The sequence below is a fragment of the Ovis canadensis genome, chromosome 5 (assembly GCF_042477335.2).
Source record: "Ovis canadensis isolate MfBH-ARS-UI-01 breed Bighorn chromosome 5, ARS-UI_OviCan_v2, whole genome shotgun sequence".
NCBI classification, from domain to species: Eukaryota; Metazoa; Chordata; class Mammalia; order Artiodactyla; family Bovidae; genus Ovis; species Ovis canadensis.
Window position 1 is genome coordinate 19,523,946 of NC_091249.1, and position 17,479 is coordinate 19,541,424.

Here is a 17,479-nt window from a genome sequence, read left to right on the forward strand (position 1 = left end):
AGCCATGCCGCAGGCACCTGGGGTCTGTGCCTGGAATCAGGACCCTAAGCCTTCCGCGGAGGTCAGGGCGGCCAGCCTGGACTCACATGTGCCACCGTATTCATCCAGGGCGAGCAGGGCAGTGTCCAGTCAGTTGTGGACGGAAGCACCCCAGAAGCCATTGTCTGGGGGGCCTGACTTGGAATGGCCACCATGAGGCCCTTGTTCCTAGAAAATCCTAGAGGCTTCCAGCCACATCCTGACTTTGGGGGATGCTGGGCCACCCTCAAGGGGCCCCAGTCTAGGTGAGAGAGACCTGGATGCAGGTGGGATCAGAGACACAGCAAAGGGAGGGGCCTGGGGGCACCCAGAGGGGCAGCCTGGCCAAGCGGAGGGGCATGGGGGTGACAGCATGGACTTGGGAAAGGCATAGAGGGGCAGCAGAGTGGCGGGGGCTTCAGTGGAAGCTAGGAGGGGCAAGGATGTCCTGGAGAGACATGTGTACGTGCTAAGTCACTTGAGTCGTGTCCAACACTGACCCCACGGACCACCAGGCTCCTCTGTCCATGGGATTCTCCAGGCAAGAATACTGGAGTGGGTTGCCATGCCCTCCTCCAGGGGATCTTCCCGACCCAGGGATCGAACCTGCAGTCTCTTGCGTCTCCTGCATTGGACGAACCTGCAGTCTCTTGCGTCTCCTGCATTGGCAGGCGGATTCTTTACCGCTAGCGCCACTTGGGAAGTCCCCTGAGGGGACAGGCAGAGTGTAAGGCTTTGGGGTCATGAACCAAGAGGGTTTGTTAGGAGAGGTGGAGGAGGAAGTCAGGAATATCAGCCCTGGTGAACAGTAGGGCCCTCAAATGCCCTGCGTCTGGAGGCCCCACCTCCGCCTCGGCCCTGAACAGTGCCGCGCGCCGACGGCAGGGGGCGCGCAGGTGTAAAGAGCGGGCACCTGGCCACACACCTGTGCGGAGCCCGTCTTTCCCCCGCTCCTCACGCAAGAATGGCGAGCTCGCCGCCGCCGCCGCCGCTTCTATTGCTGGCTCTACTGCCGCTGCTGCTAAAAGCTTCTGATGCGAATCCCTCTGTTCCCATGGGCAGCTCCACAGGTAAGAACAGGTGAGATCCGGCTTCCAGGAAGCTGGAGGGGGGAGCGGCCTAGTCGCACACCTGGTGTCTGGGCACCTCCCTCAGGCCACACTAGTCTGCCACCGCCACCCCCGCGCCCCCAGCCCGGAGCTGTTGCTCCTCCTGGAAGCAAGAACAGCGGGAGCACCAGCCCCTCCACCCCCCACCCCTCACCCCAGTCCTGAGGGTGCCAGGGCTGCCACCCCAGCATTACATGAACAGCAACAGGCTGGTGAATGCCTCCTACCCAATTTGAGGTTCCGTTCCCAATCTCAATTTCTCTTAGGCGCCCCCAAAGGGAGAAGGGTGAGAACCCAGGGGCCACGGGGATGCGGGCGGGAGAAGGGCTTACTTCCTGGTCACTGAGCCTCGGCGGCTCCCAGGGTAGGCTCTTGGCCCCCGACTTAATTTCTTTGTTTCCCTATAAGACAGCTCCTGGGGTGGAGAAGAGTTGGATTTCTCGCATCCATGGCCCCCATCCATTCCATCCCATCAAGCCTCTGACCAGTGTCCCACCCCAAACCTGGAATATCAGAGTGGAGGCCACCACAAAATGAGACTCTCATAGCAGACAAAAGCTTTACTCAGAAGGACCACATAGCTCAGGAAACTGAGGCTCAGACAAGCCAAATTTCCCAGCCTGTGCCAGACCCAGATTAAACCAGCTGACTTGACTCATGCCAGCCTCCTGGTCTAGGAGTCTCTGGGCAAAGCAAAGTCCTGGCACGGCGCATAGACTCAGCCCCATTTCACCTTCTGGTCGGCTCTCCAGCAGCTCATGAGCGCCCTATCTGTGCCAGGCACTCAGCAGAGCTTATGTCCTCCACAACCTCCTCTTTCCAGTTTTCCCTAGTTTGCTTTAGAAGTACAACTCCTCAGAGGTCTCGCTTGGCTTGGGGTCCACTGTGGCCCCTGAGTCATCTTCATTTCAGCTGAAACCTCTGTCATCTGGATTCCTTCTCAAAGAATGGTAGGAGACAGTTTGAGGAGGCTGGACTCAGTCCTTGACTCCTTGGAGGTTTTGTTTTGTGTTTTACTCTATTTTTAATTGAAGGATAATTGCTTTACAATATTGGTTTCATTTCTGCCATACATCAACATGAATCAGCCACAGGTGTACATATGTCCCCTCCCTCTTGAACCTTCCTCCCGCCTCCCATCCCTTCCCACCCCTCTAGGTTGTTAGAGCCCCAGTCTGAGTTCCCTGAGTCATACAGGAAATTTCCACGGGCTGTCTATTCCACATGTGGTGGTGCATATGGTTCCGCGCTACTCTCCCCTGGAGATCGTTGAAAAGCCTTCTTACTTCCCAGTCACTGTGGGCCAGACACTACCATTGTGAGCCTCAGTTCCCCACCTGTAAAATGACGATAAAGTCAGGCCAGTATACCATGCCTCCTTCTAGACTCATCTGTCATCCCCTCAGGAACTGGGAAACCGGTTAGAGAAATAGGGTCTGCATGTGGACCCAGCCCCCTCCTGAGGTCAGGGCCAGATGTTATTTCCTCATTTGTGCTGCTTAGGGTGAGGCAAGCACAAAGATCCACCCAGGGCAGAGCGGATTGGGTGCGGCGAGATATGGTTGATGAATGGACTTGCAATCAGTTACGTTTACCAGCAGCCTGGAGCTGGGAAGGAAGTAACTGTGGGAGGTGGCCCATGAAATCTTTACCCACCCTCAGCCTGGCCCCTGGGCCCTAAGCTAGGGAGCAGCTAGAAGAAGGTAGCAGAGGTTCCAGAGTCTTATTGCTCAGTTGTGTCTGACTCTTTGTGACCCCATGAACGGCAGCACGCCAGCCTTTCCCGTCCTTCACTTTCTCCCAGAGCTTGCTCAAACTCATGTCCATTGAGTCGGTGATGCCATCCAACCATCTCAACTTCTGTCATCCCCTTCTCCTCCCGCCTTCAATCTTTCCCAATATCAGGGTCTTTTCTAATGAGTTGGGTCTTGGCATCAGGCGGCCAAAGTATTGGAGCTTCAGCTACGGCATCAGTCCTTCCAATGAATATCTGCTGACTGTTCTTAGAGCTCAGGCCTCAGTGCCCCCATTAAAACCTTGAGTTTAACCATGGGGACCTTCCAGGTACCTGGGAAAGCAGATTAGGGTCGATACTCTCTGGGAGCTCAGAGGTGGATCTCTGCTGCCCAGCGTCACTGAGTATCAGACCTGCGTGAGCTCTCAGAGACTCTGACTTTCTGTGATGTCCATTTTACAGATAAGGAAACTGAGTCCCAGAAGGGTTCAAAGAGTTGCCCAGCATGCTGCCTGGGTTGGCAGCCATTCCCTATATCCAGAAGAGTTCCAGAGCCCTAAAGAAGAGTAGGGGTAGGGAGGGTCCACCCCAGACTGAAATGCTGGCTGTGGGAACTCAGATGAGGAACTTCAGACACGAACACCTCAGTTTCCCAATGAGCACTCCCACTGTGCCCTAATCCCTCCAAGTCTCCCTAAGTGGTGGGTGCTGTCTGCTGGCATAATAGGGAAAGAGGCATCTGGCTGGTTGGGGCCAGGGCTGCATATCCTTGTTCCTAATTATCTCCTTCCTACACCTCAATTGTGTTTTTTTTTTTCCCACATGTTACAACCTCAGAGATGGACAGCTCGACTTCCAAACCTCTGACTTCTCCCTTCAGCAACAGCTCCCCTACTGTCTGGGAAAACCACACCAGTCAAGAGAGCCCAGAGACAGGCTCCACATTCCATCCCAACAGCCCTAGTTCAGAGGCCACAACCTACCACAGCCCCTCAAATTCAGGGACAACCTCCACCACCCAGCCCACCTCCTCACAACCAGAGCCAGACACCCACCCCAGCCCTGGCTCCCCCAGGTCGGAGCACACCGTCACCTCCCCCTCCAGCGCCCTGAGTTCTGTCTCCTTGGCCACCCTGCCTTGGAGTCCCACTCACCCCAAGCCCAGCACGCTGCCTCCCTCTGCGTCCTTGGCCACCACTGACCGGACATTCGAGACATCTGATTATGGTGAGTATTGGGACATTGGGGCCTGTAGGGGGATGGAAGGAATGAAGGCAGGAGGAGAAGGGGATGACAGAGGATGAGATGGTTGGATGGCATCACTGCCCCAATGGACATGAGTTTGAGCAAGCGCTGGGAGATGGCGAGGGACAGGGAAGCCTGGAGTGCTGCAGTCCATAGGGTCGCAAAGAGTGGGAGGAGGCTGAGCGACTGAACAGCAAGGGGGTATGGTTGGGGGTACCAAGTTGCAGTTCTGGGATTGACCACCAGGGGGAAACACAGTCCTAAGAATGTGCTGGGAAGGGCCTCTTCCCCACCCCACCCCTCACCTCCCATCACCTAAGCCTCTTCAGACCTTCATCCCAAGCAGGCTTTATTAAGCACCTATTGTGGGTCAAGTCCTGTGGGAAACGGTTATGTTGGAAGATAGGTTATAAGTAAATTTGTTTATAAAAGAACAAAGTAGAGCAGGATAAAGGGTCGAAATGTGAGTGCAAAGGATTTGAAATTTTAAAAGACTACTCCGCAGAGGTCTCAGTTTGAAGGAGGCGAAGGAGGGAACCATGCCGGTACCTAGAGGGAAACAGGACAGGCAGTGAGCACAGCCGGTGCAAAGGCCCTGAGGTAGGACTGTTCCTGGTGCATCTGAGGTGCCACCAAGAAGTGAGGTGGCTGAAATGGGGTGAATGGGGTATTAGTTGGGGTGGTGAGGGTGGGGAATTTGCAGAGTGTGGTTATACGGAGTCCCTGGGGTCCACAGAGGCCAAGCATTTTTTAGAGGCTCTAGAAAAATCTATCATTCAAAATAATGTTATCTCCAAAACATGCAAAGAAGAGTGTAAACATGAAGTATAATAACATTTTGCTATAAATTCAATAACACTTTGCTATAAATAAAAACATTTTGCTTAAAGTCACAGGATATAAAACCATCTTTACAAAGCGTCACGTTTTGTACATAGCCTCAGAAAGTCACTGCATTTGGGAACTCAGATTTAGGTTGAATTTTTTTTTTTTTTTCCCACTTTGCAAGAACTCCCAGAAATGGCCAACAATGGCGTGGGAACACAGCAAACAAAGCGAATGCCTTGTAGACAAACATATTCAAAAAGAAAAGAAAGAGAAAAACAAAAGTGAAAGTAAAAAAATGTGCTTGAAAAGATAGTTCGAGCAGCCACTAGAGAGGAAAGTAAGCATCGCGTCCTGAGAAGGGACTTAAAGGCCCTGGACTCTATCCTTCCAGTGCAGGAGATGTGGGTTCCATTCAGGGAACTAAGATCCCACATGCCTCTCGGCACAGTGAAAAAAAAAAAAAAAAAGGCCCTGGGGCCCTGGTGTGTCTCAGTCTTAGAAGAGTTCCGGTGCCGTGGCTGACTCAGGGCTCCTCCCTTTAGCTCCAGGTGACTCTGAGGCTCTCAGGTTGCACAGGAACCCTGGTGTGGTGGTGGCCGTGTGTCTGCTAGTGTCTGCTTTGCTCATCGGAGGTGTGATCATGGCAGTGAGGCGCTGTCACAACGGGGTTTCTGAGTTCCAGAAGCTGGATGAGGTATCCATGGTGGGGGGAGGCTGGGCTGGGGTGGGGGTGCCCTCTCAAGCAGGGCAGGCCCCTGCTGCAGAGACTGCTGGTCCCTGAGCACCCCCTCGTGTGTGTTCCTCCTTCAGGGGCTTGTGAGTCGAAGGTCTTCTTCTGCCCACCACAGACTGCCGTGATCTTCCATCTTTGAAGCTGAGGGAGAGGGACTTGGATGAGGCTGGGGCATCTGGCGAGGGGCAGTAAAGCCCCTGTCACTCCTCCGAGGCATCTTGAGTCATAAATTCATTTGACAAACATTTTAGAGTGTCTACTCTGTGCTGGGGTCAGCGTGGGGACCGTTTCTCCACCCTTATGGAGCCCACAGTCTCAAGAGGGAAGACCGACGGCGGCCAGGTAATCAAGTGATGTAATTTCAAATAGCTGAGGGCCACACAGTGGGGTTGCAGCTGGAGCCCAGGGTCCTGTGTGCCCAGGTTTGCCGAGAGGGCAGGGAGGTCTCTCTGGAAGGTGATACTCTTTTCCCTGGCCATACCATGCAGCCTGTGGGATCTTAGTTCCCCAACCAGGCATTGAACCCAGGCACTCAGTAGTGAGAACATGGAGTTCCTACCCATCGGACCACCAGGGAGTTCCCTGGAAGGTGATATTTGTGCTGAGACCTGAAAGAGATAAAGGGGCCGCTGTGGGGACACCAGGGAAGGCGTGCCTGGGGGCAGGCACAGCAAATGCGAAGGCCCTGTGGTGGGTAGGAAACACTCGGGGTGTTTGGGAAACAAGGAGACGAGTAAGGTCAGAGCGTGAGGGAGGGGCATGTGGAGCACCAGGTGGGCTTGGGAAAGAGCCTGAGTTCTAGCCAGAACACCGTGGGGGCATTTTCATGCAGCAAGTGCCAACATCCAACTTCAGGTCTTTAGGAGGGCAGATCAGCAGGGAGAGAGGCTCTGCGGGAGGCAGGAGCAGCCTGTGCAAAGGCCTGGAGACTGGACAGGGCCAGAAGCAGGCAGAGAGCAGGGAGTCACAACAATCCCCACCCCGCTACCCCAGTCTTGTGGTCCAGTGGTTAAGAAACTGCCTCCCAATACAGGGGACGTGGGTTCGATTCCTGGCTGGGGAACTAAGATCCCACATTCCAGGGGGCAGCTAAGCCCTCACGTGGCAACTACTGAGCCTGCACATCACAGCTAAGAGCTGACGCAGCAAATATAAATAAACAGCTTAGAAAACAGCCACCACTACCCCCAACCCCTCCATTATCTCAGTCCCGTTTCCCAAGGTCTGAGCCAGGCATCCATTCTCTTCCCTCCCATTGTACAGGAGGGAAAACTGAGCTCAGGGCAGGGCAGGCCTGGGGCTCAGGCTCCCGGTGGTTATGGGCTTTCCCTTCTAATGGGGACCTTCCAGGATTCTCTAGCAGCTTGGGACATGGAGGCTTCAGGCTGGGTCTTACCCTTGTCCCTTGGCCACGATTCAGGTCTGGGTTTACCGTACAGTGAAAATGGGTGGTCAGAGGGGCTGGGGGTCAAGGTCACCCAGAACATGGAGGTGAAGCCTGCTCCCAGAAGGGTCACGCTCTGGTGATTCTTGCAGGCGGAGGGGACAGCAGGGCCTCCTGGGCAGGCGGCAGGTCTGGTGAAACATCAGCTTGTGGCAGCTTGGGAGGTGGCCTTTCCCCTGGCCACAGCGCCCCCTCACCCCACAGCCCCTCCTGGAGGCCCCCAGTTCCTGCTGCAGCTCCAGCCCCCACTGTTCGTGAAGTGAGTGTCAACCAGAGGACCAGAAAAGGTCATCAGTCTGCCTGGGGCAGCAGGGCATGACAAGTAACTTTCCCAGAGCCTCCAGGGACGCCCTGGAAGCCATCTGCATGTTCCTGAAGCCATTCTCGTGGACTCTGCTGTGAAGCCCGGGTCCCAGACCCCAGGGACTGGGGTAAATAAAGTCCTCCCATCCTTTTTCATTTGGAACAGTTGCTTTACAATGTTGTGTTGGTTTCTGCTGCGCAATGAAGCGAGTCAGTTTCATGTATACAGACATCCACTCAGGGCTTCCCTGGTGGCTCGGAAGGGAAAGCGTCTGCCTGCAGTGCGGGAGACCTGGGCTCAATCCCCGGGTCGGGAAGATCCCCTGAAATGGTATCCGCTTAAGAGGGTGGCAAAGCAGGAATCGGCTGGGTAACATCACTGACTCTATGGACTTGAATCTGAGCAACTTCCAGGAGATGGTGAAGGACAGGGCAGCCTGGCATGCTGCGGTCACTGGGCTCGCAAAGAGTCAGACAGGAGTTAGGGACGGCACAGCAAATCCCCTCCCTCGTGGCCCTCCTTCCCACTCTGCCACGCCACCCCTCACAGGGCAGTGAGTTGAGCTTCCTGCGCTATACAGCTCTTCCCACTGATTATCCGTTTAACACACCGTCGTGTATGCATGTCAACCCTAATCTCCTAATTCGTCCCACCTTCCCCAAATCCCCCAATTCTGGCCTCAGAACTGCGCTTCCCTCTGCCTCTCTGCCTCCCTTCTCCCTGTTTCTCTGTCTCCATCTCTTGCCGACTCTCTCTCTGGGTCTGTCCTCTTCTCTCGCTGTCTCCCTCCCTCTCTCAGCAAACACGGGAACAATTAAACTTAATGCCTGCCCACTCCGGGCTCACCCCACCCCCTTCTCTCCCCGCACAAACACAGATGGTCAACGCTCCCGTCCACTCCGTCTCACACCATCTCAGTGACCCTTTCACCCCTTCCCAGTCTCTCTGCCTGCCACTTCCGGCTGGGTCCTGAGGGTAGCACGTGGGTGTGGGTGTGTCCTGCTCAGGGCTGGCGCTCAGACAGTTAAGGGGCTCCACCAGGGCGGGGACCCTGGGCTGCCTCTTGGGCAGGCTTAGTCCTCCCTGCCCACCCACCCCCCCGGCTCCCGCTGGGTCACAGGACTCAGTCGTGGCAGTGAGCTCAGACCTACCCAGGCCTCTCAGAACTTGTGTGAGTTTGAGGGGTTCCAAAGTGGTGGGCTGGGGTCCCTGAACTGTTCAGAGCTGGGCTGGGAGCTAAATGGACAGCCCATGGGGCCAGGGGACTTCTTCCTGAGGGTCCTGATGCTCCAAGGCTGCTGACTCTGGGAGGGAGTTGGGAGGGGCTTGGGGAGTACGTGTGGGTGCCAGACCCACTGCCCCTGGACAGAGGCCCCTGAGGAAGGCTGGACGGTTGTCCTACACTGGCGCCAGTGGCCTGGCCCAGGCTACTGTGATTGAGTGTCTTCCAGGAGAGGGTGCAGGCTGTGGGAGTGGGCTCTCTGTCTAGGGGAATCTCGCAGGGGAATAGCTGGGCTCCCGGAGCCCAGAGATCTCATGTTCATCTCCCCAGGTACAAAGACGCCTTGGGCTTCCCTGAGGCATAGCAGAAGGTGCTCTCCTTCCCGCTAAGCAAGGTGAGCAGGAGGGGTGGGGCTGTGACTGAAGCGGGATGGTCTTGTGTGTGCTGTGGGGGCAGGGGTCCCAGTACTTAGGAACACCCAGGGCATCCTGAAGACCTACTTGCAGGTGAGGAGAGTGAAGCCTTGAGAGGCCACGAGGAGGCTGCTTGCTCCAAGGACCCAGCCCCTAGCTGCAGCTGTCACTGTAAGGGCAGGAGACCAGTGGAGGCGGTTGAGGGGAGGGAAGGCAGTAGGGTCCCCTTTGGTCTGGATGCAAGGTTTTGCCCAAGGAAAGGGGGTCTGGGTGTCCTCAGTCCAGGGTGAGGAGAGTGTGAAGCCTCTCACACTTCCTTTCTTTACAGGGCAGGGAAACTGAGGCAGGAGTAAGACAGTAGTGAGTGAGGAACTGGGAAGGGGCTGGATTTGAATCCCAGGTTACTGCCCGAGCGGCTGGGACACTCACGCTCTGTGAGCATGCATGCTAAATTGCTTCAGTCGTGTCCAACTCTGTGCGACCCCATGGACAGTAGCCTGCCAGGCTCCTCCGTCCATGGGATTTTCCAGGCAAGAGTACTGGAATGGGGTGCCATTGCCTTCTCCGCTATATATGCTAGTGTTTAAAAAAATAAAAAAAAAAAAAGCTAAAATTATGTGGCTGGAGAGAAGTCAGTATGAGGTGGTCCCAGCAGCAGGCAAGGTCCCACACAACTTACCTTGCTCAGCCATGCCCCAGCTGCTAGCAAGTGGAGGAGAAAGATGAAGGTGACTCCAGTTTACACGAGGAAACTGACAGAGAGGTTCTCTCTCCCGTAAGCTGAGTGGCTGAGTGAGCGTGAACCTGAGTCTTCCAGACCCTTTTTTGAGCTCTGAACCCCTGTCAGCTGAGACGACTCCCCAGCTGCTCCGAGGGCCCAGGACACTCCCTGGCTGCCCTCTTTACTGTGGTGTGTCATCACACGGCCCTGGTGAACCCCAGCAGCTGTCTCCCTCTCCAGATTGCACCTGCCTTCTCTTTAAAGTGGGCATCTTTGACATTCCCTGAAACACTCTTTCACAGTATCAGGCATTCCACTTGCACGTGGGGTGCCTCCTGCCCTGGGCCTGGGGACATAGGGACTCACAGGCTGGGCAGACAGACCTTAAACCAAGAAAAAGGATATCCTCTGAAGGTGGGTGAATGTGATTGAGGCTTCCCAGATTGGGCAGGGAGGGCTTCTCTGAGGAGGTGACATTTGAGCTGAAGAATGGATGTAAAGAAGGAGCCAGCCACGGGGAGAGCTGGGGGCAGGGCAGTTCCTACAGAGGGCACAGCCTGTGCAAAGACGCTGAGGCAGGTTTAAGGGAGCAGCTATGACAAGGCTGATGGTGCTGGGGCAGGTAGAGCGAGGGGAGATGGAGGAAGGTGAGAGGCAGTGGCGGGCAGGGCACGTGGGGCCTCTGGGGCCGTGATGAGGGGTGTGGGTTGTGATCTAGGGGTGCTGGGAGCCACAGGAGGGTCAGGAGTAGGCAGGGAACAGATTGGAGGCTAGTCTGAGAGGCAAGACTAGCAGCTAGAGCTAGGGGATATCAGGATTTCAGAGACAAGAGAGCACAAATCAAGCCAGCTTCTCAGCCTCTCTGCAATCCGCCCCCCCCCCCCCCCACCAGGCCTTCTGTCCCCACTCCAGCCTCTCAGTGAGGAAAGCAATTAGTCCGGAATGGCCAGTTTATTAATCTGCAGCTGAGAGGCCCAGAGGACCCTCCCCTCCCCCACCTGCAGCTCTGAGAGTTCCACCCTCCCGCCACCCTTCCCCTACCCTCACTCTGGATGAGGGAGAGGCAGCCGGGCTGGATCCTGGGAGTTGGAGCTTGCTGAAGAACCACCCGCCCCAACCCACTGCAGGGCTACTGACAGCTCCCTATAGGCCCTGGCTTGTCTATTTCACCCCCAAACCAGCCATCTCCCCACCCCAAAGAGCCCAGATCCAAGCTTCAAGCTGCCTCCTCTGCTTTCCCCTGGGAGACATGTGATGCTCAAATGGAACCTGGATTCACCAGCTCTTTGGGGCTTCCTCCCAGATCTTCCCCATCTGGGTGGTGGTTGCCCCACCCACCCAGAGAACTTCATGACTAGTCACCCATCGAAATCACGAGTTACCTCTGAATCCCCTTGAACATCCTATAGCTGTGGCCTGTCTCTCAACCACCAAAACATGTCCCAAATCCACTCATGGGCCTCAGGCTGGCCCATGTCCCCCCCAGATGCTGCCCCAGCCTCTATTCTCCCACAATGGACCCTGCTCCCTGGCAGGCACAGGAGGCTCCTTAAAAACTTCCCTGGTAGGTCAGTGGATAAGACTCACTTCTTGATTCAGGGGGCCCAGGTTCGATCCAGGGAACTAGATCCCAAATGTCACAGCTGAGACCTGGCTCAGCCTAAATAAATAAATAAAATATATGTTTTTAAAAAAATCATAAAGCAAGTGGTGTATCTTGAGAGCTCTGAATCCGCACCCAGAAGCAACACCCAACTCATCACCCCACCCCTGAGGCCCCACATCAGTTTCCCCCCAACTCATCTCCCCGCACTCCATTCCCGCCTCCCCTCACTGTCCACCTAACCGGCCAGCTTGGTCCCACCTCAGGGCCTGTGCATGTTCTGCCCCCTCTGCCTGGCACGATACTTCCCTATCTCTCCCCTGGCCAGCTCCTTTTTCCCCTTTCCAGTCTCAGCTCAAAGTCCTCTCCTCCAAAGACCCTCAATTACGCCTGAGCAACATTAACGGCCCTCCCCCAGTCACACTCCCAGTCCCTGGCATGGTTTCCTTTTCTTCCTAGCACCATACAAGCTATCTTATTGTATTCAATGAATAAATGAATGAATATAAATGTGGGCAAGTGATTTTCCCATCTGGAAAACAGTTTCCTGAAGAAGAGGCAGCTGGCATCTCCATGGGCCTCCCGCTCTGGGAGGAGCCCATTGTTTCCATGTCCCCACCCTCAGCTTTCCCTGCACATCCTCCAGCTACCAGGGATCCTCCCTGGGGAACCTAGGATGGAACACTTCGATTTCTGCACTAGAATTCAGATGCCCCTGGGAGAGAGGGATGACGCGTGTGGGGGGAACAGTCAGGTGTCCTGCATCCTGGGAGGATAAGATTCATGCAAAGAGCTGAAGGGAGAGTGGGGAGTTGAGCTGCTCCCAGCTGCATGACCCTCAGCAGCTCATTTCCTCTCTGAGCTTTAACATCCTCCTCTGGGACATGGGAATAAGAGGGACCACCTCACAAGGAAGGAAGTGAACCTAGAAGAGGTTCAACTGATGTCCCCTTCTCCCACCTTCTACCCCATCCCCCCTTGCCCTGGCTCTGGCCCAGATTAGCCTTCTAGTCTTGGCCTTCAAGGCTTCCCCGGTGGCTCAGTGGTAAGTAAAGAATCTTTTAGCAATGCAAGAGTCACAGGGGTTGCTGGTTCAGTCCCTGGGTTGGGAAGATCCCCTGGAGAAGGAAATGACAACCCATTCCAGTATTCTTGCCTGGAGAATCCCATGGACAGAGGAGCCTGGCAGGATACAGTCTATAGGGCTGCAAAGAGTTGGACACAAGACTCAAGTGACTTAGTATGCACGCACACTTGGATCTCAGTTTCCCCGTCTGAATATTGAGTCTGGCGGTGGGGACACACTCACTTGTGTGGTGCAGGGTCAGAGGCGCAGAAGGCTGGTTCTGAGCTCTGCCTCTCCCAAGTCCCCATTTGTGCCTTTGGCTCTTACCCATATCCCCATGGCCGTGGGTTCCAGTTTTGACACTATTTCCTGGGGTCAGCACTGCGGAGAGTTCCCAGACTATGGCTGGCCTATGCCTGCTGGACGATTCTGTAATTAGCAACTCCAAGGAACCCGTGTGGATTTCATTACTGGTTGACAGATGAGGAAACTGAACCATGCTTGGCCTAGACCATATCGCATGGATTGAACTCAGATCTGATGACCTGGAGAGTGCATCAGTTCATCCCGATTCTGTTTGATTTATATATACATATATTCTGGCTATGCACAAAGTATGTGGGATCTTAGTTCTCTGACCAAGGATCAAACCCATGCCCCTTGCATTGGAAGCTTGGTGTCTTAGCCACTGGACCACCAGGGAAGTTCCCTGTTTGATTTTTAAATGTCTCAAGTGTTTACCCAGAGCACGTTTGCAAACACTATCTCATTTAATTTTTCCTGTTCAGTCCTTCCAACAAGAAACCTCAGAATCCAGAATCTCATCTCCACCATTTCCTTACCACCTGCAACCTTGGGCAAGTTACTTAACCTCTGAGCCTCAGTTTTCTTGTTTGTGCAGTGAGGATAATTGTACAAAATGGTCTCATTGTGTTCTTGTGAGCTGATCCACGAGGGATCCTTAGAACACAACCTATGTGGAATGAGTGTGTAAGGAAGAGTAGCTATTGGTCCTGTCACTATTCCCTTGTTTATTTACTGCATGTCTTATCCTTATACTTTAATAATAATAAGACATGCTAGAATACCACTACAGTGCATATTATTATAATAAATGGTGATATATATATAAATGTTATAAACAATAACTATACTATATATAAATTGATAAAAAATATTTTTTCAGTGCCTACTGTGGGCCAGGCACTATTCATATCCTGCAAAGTTTGAGATCCACATCCCCACTTCATCGGTGAGGTAACTGAGGCTGAGAGAAGGAAATTCACTGAGGGAAAAAGAAGGACGGAGATACAACTTTCTGTGTCAGTCCAGGAATCTGGACTGACAGAATGTCAGTTCCTGGAAGAATGTTTTCTGGAAGAAGCAGAATGTGCAAAGCCTTGGAGTCAAGGGGATCAGGTGCATGAGCTGAACATAGATCAGTGTGGCTGGAAGGTGGGAGGGGAGCCTGGAGAGATGGGTAGGGGCTTGACCACACATGACCTGGTGAAGACATCTCAGAGGCTCCTTGTCCCCAGGGCTCCAGAGAGCTCCCTCGCCTGCGAACTTGATCATGTTTTGCTGCTGTCTCCCCAGCCAGTCCGGGAGCTGGCTGATTCTGGCTTGGCCCCCATGAGCCCCTTTGGCAATGGTGTCATCTGGACATGCTTCTCAGGGACCCCGTTGCTGCCGCGACTGTCACACTGCCTCAGGACCGCTGCAGACATGGAGCCCAGGGCCTGTGTGCTGTTCAATATCGGGGCTGGAGGGAACTAACAGAACCACGGCCTGGCCCCAGGCAGGTCAGGAGGCTTGTGGGGATTTAGGGGGCCTGTCCCAGGAGAAAGAAAGTGCCTTGTCTAGCTGGACCTTTCTTTAACTTGTTTAGCAAGCATTTATTAAGCACCTACTGTGTGCCAGACCTCCTACTGGGAATACAGCCATGGGCATGTAGGTGTTCACAGGATGATGCTGGAGATAAACTCATACTAACTGGAGAGATCAGGGTGATAAGGGAGCCCAGAGGAGGCTTCCAACCCAGCACTGTGGAGGGAGGGGGAGGGGAATGGGACGAGGAAGGGCTGCTAGGAAGAAGTGGTATCTAAGCTTAGCCTAAAGGATGAAGAGAGGTCAGCCAGGAGGAAGGCAGGGAGTGGTGGCCTATTTGCTAAGTCATATCCCACTCATGCAACTCCATGGACTGTACCCTGCCAGGCTCCTCCGTACATGGGATTTTCCAGGTAAAAATACTGGAGTGGGTTGTCATTTCCTACTTCAGGGGATCTTCCCAACCCAGGTATTAAACCCAGGTCTCCTTCACTGCAGGCAGATTATTTACCAACTGAGCCAGAAGTGTATGCCAATTAGAAGAAACAGAATGTCTGGAGTCTTGGACTCAAGAGGATCAGCTGCGTAAGTTGAACATAGACCAGTGTGGCTGGAAGATGGGAGGGGAGCCTGGAGGGGTGGGCAGGGGCTTGACCACCCAAGATCTCATGGGATATAAGGGGAGGCATGGGTGGGTTTTCAAGGGAGTGAGTTGATCAGATTGGCATTAAAAAAAAAAAAATTCCCTGTGGCTACTGTAGGGAGCACTGTCAAGAGCAGAAGTGAAAACAACAGGAGTCCAATTAAGACACCTTGACAGTTCTAGGCAGTAGATAGTGATGCCTGGATCAGGGTGGGAGCCATTGGCTGGAGAGAAATAGGCAGATTCAGAAGTTATTTATAAAATAGACACACCAGGCTTTGGTGGGCACCAGCAGTGGGTAAGAGGAGGGGATCTGGTGTGGACAGCTCCTGGTCTTTGATCCTTCACATATGACATTCCTTTTCATCCTTGTAACAAAGCCAAGAGATGGGAACACCATCATTATCCCCATTTTCTGGAACAGAAACAGGTTTGGGGAGGGAAAGCAAGAGCTAGCCAGTGGCAGAACCCACATCCCCCACCACTGGACCAAGCTGTCTCCCACTATCAGCTTTGGAGGGCAGGGGACTGAGCCAGATGTAATGGACAGAGAGGAGCAACTTGTTTGGCACCACCCAGCAAGACATGGCAGTATTGTAGCTGGAGCTCAGTCTGTCTGATTCCCTGGTACAAGCATTTTCCATTCTTCCCACTCAGGGACACAACTAGGGTAGAGGATAGACAGTCTTTATGGGAAATATCCTTGAGATGCCCTTGTGAGCTCTCTGAAAAGATCGGAGCTCTTCCTACCCCAAAATCTGTTGCACCAAATGGTCCCAGATACCTCCCTGCCTAGGCCCACATCCACCCTCTTACACCTGCTCTTGCCCCTGTCTACGTCTGCTAACCACGATAGAAAATATGCTCACCCTCCCTTTGCTACTTCCCAGAAAATTACCCCTGAGATTAGAATGCCTGGTGAGCAGGGCCTTGAGTTTCTAGAACTAGGGAAGGGAGGGGCAGGTCTGAGATTTGAGAGCAGGAATTGTGGCTGTAAGGAGGGGCCCAGGGCGTCACGGGGCAAATGAGATCCTGCCGTTTCCGCTGAGGGTCTGGGCGTCAGTGTGGTTATAAAAGAGTGCCCCTCTCTACCCACCCCAACCAGAGGCAGCTTCTTGTGTGCACACCCCAGGCATTGGAGCACCCTTCCCTAGCCCTTCCCCATTTCTCTTTACTTCTCTGATTCCTGCCCAGCATGTATGGGGCTTTTAAGATCCCAAAGAGACCCGATCTGGGGCTGAACTGCTAAGCCTACCTTCCTCAGCAGAGAGACCGCCATCTGTGCCTACCTCTGAAGACTAGAGCCCTTGATTCTGCTTCCAGACACCTCTTTGCTACAGTCACAGGGGAAGGCTGAAGACCCACTACTGCTTTGAGCATTTCCTGGGCCATCGACGCTCTGGTCTGGAGGTCTTCCTGAACCCCTGTCTGTCTTCCTGCCCTGCCTTCAGAACCGACAGGTCGCGGACAGCTCCTCTCTGTCTCTGCCACTCCTGAATCTACTACACTTTCAGCGTCAGGAGTAGGGTCAGTGCTTCGGTGCTGGGAGTTTCCAGAGACCCTGTTTCCTTCCTCTCTGTTTGGCAGAAAACGGGAGGACAATTTCTGTCTTCACCCCAAGTCCATGTCTTGAACCTATTTCGTTCAGCTCTAGAGGGGACAGCAGGCCATCCTTCGGGCAGGGGTCCTTCCCAGCCCCTTTCCCCAACCCCACCCTCAAGTTCTTTTTGCCCTGCTATCTATCCTTCAGCACCACCTCAGCGAGGACAGCTCCTCGGGATCAACCCCACCTTGAGCCCCTGTTGCTACCTTTTCCTGCCTCAGCACCTTCAGCGCGGACAGCTCCTCGCTGTCGTCTCCACTCCCGGCTCTGGCCGGGACTTCGGCTCGGACGCTCTTCCCTCCCGGGGACGGCTCTCGTGCCCTGCTCTCGGCTTGCTCCCCAGTTCTGGCGCATGGAGACCCCGAAGGTCCAAGAAGGGCTAGAGGCATCCCGCAAGCTGAACTCCGCTCGCAGCCGCCAAGGCGTAGCCAGGGCCCCGAAGCACCTGTGGCGGCAGCCCCGGCGCCCCATCCGCATCCAGCAGCGCTTCCACTCAGACCCGGACAAGTCTGTGGGCCGCAGGGAGCGGGACTTGAGCCTGCGGCCGGCTCTCGAGAAGTCGCGGCGCTCCTGGCCCACCTCCTTCCACAGGCGGTAGGTGGGCGGGGGCAGGGCGGCGCGCAGGGCCTGGCGGGAGTAGGGGAGGGTCTTTGCTTTTCCAGGGGCGGGGGTCTCTGCCTTGTGGCTGCGGCCGGCGCTTTAGAGGAAAAGGCTGTCTTACGCGGGGGTGGAGCTGGGGGGTGGTGGTGTCATGGTTGCTTATGGTGTGTGTGACACCGTGCCGCTGCACCCGAGTGTGTGTGGGTCTGAGCAGTTACGACTCAATGTGTGCTCCGCTGGCTGGGTCTCTGTGCGTGACGGGATGTGTTCGGGTGTGTGTATATCACTTATGTATGCGCTTGTATACCGGTTATGTGCCTGCTTGACTGTTTCCCCTTGTGGTGCCCGTGTGTGTTTGTGGCTGG

At 54.6% G+C, this 17,479-nt stretch overlaps 1 protein-coding gene across 1 annotated transcript; it reads left to right on the forward strand.

The window, feature by feature from the left end:
* Nucleotides 1-473: 473 nt before the first annotated feature.
* CIST1 (colon, intestine and stomach enriched 1) lies at nt 474-5,913 on the forward strand. The gene is made up of 4 exons (XM_069589040.1): nt 474-1,088; nt 3,700-4,089; nt 5,478-5,629; nt 5,746-5,913. Exons 1-4 carry the CDS (start codon nt 983-985, stop codon nt 5,791-5,793), a joined length of 696 nt encoding a protein of 231 aa, XP_069445141.1. The 5' UTR covers nt 474-982; the 3' UTR covers nt 5,794-5,913.
* Nucleotides 5,914-17,479: the final 11,566 nt, after the last annotated feature.

What these genes read in the sequence shown, in the direction of transcription:
- CIST1 (XM_069589040.1), top strand. Translation starts at nt 983, where the DNA reads ATGGCGAGCTCGCCGCCGCCGCCGCCGCTTCTATTGCTGGCTCTACTG. An exon ending in TCCCATGGGCAGCTCCACAG is followed by an intron (nt 1,089 to 3,699) that starts GTAAGAACAGGT and finishes TTACAACCTCAG; the next exon opens with AGATGGACAGCTCGACTTCC. An exon ending in ATTCGAGACATCTGATTATG is followed by an intron (nt 4,090 to 5,477) that starts GTGAGTATTGGG and finishes TCCTCCCTTTAG; the next exon opens with CTCCAGGTGACTCTGAGGCT.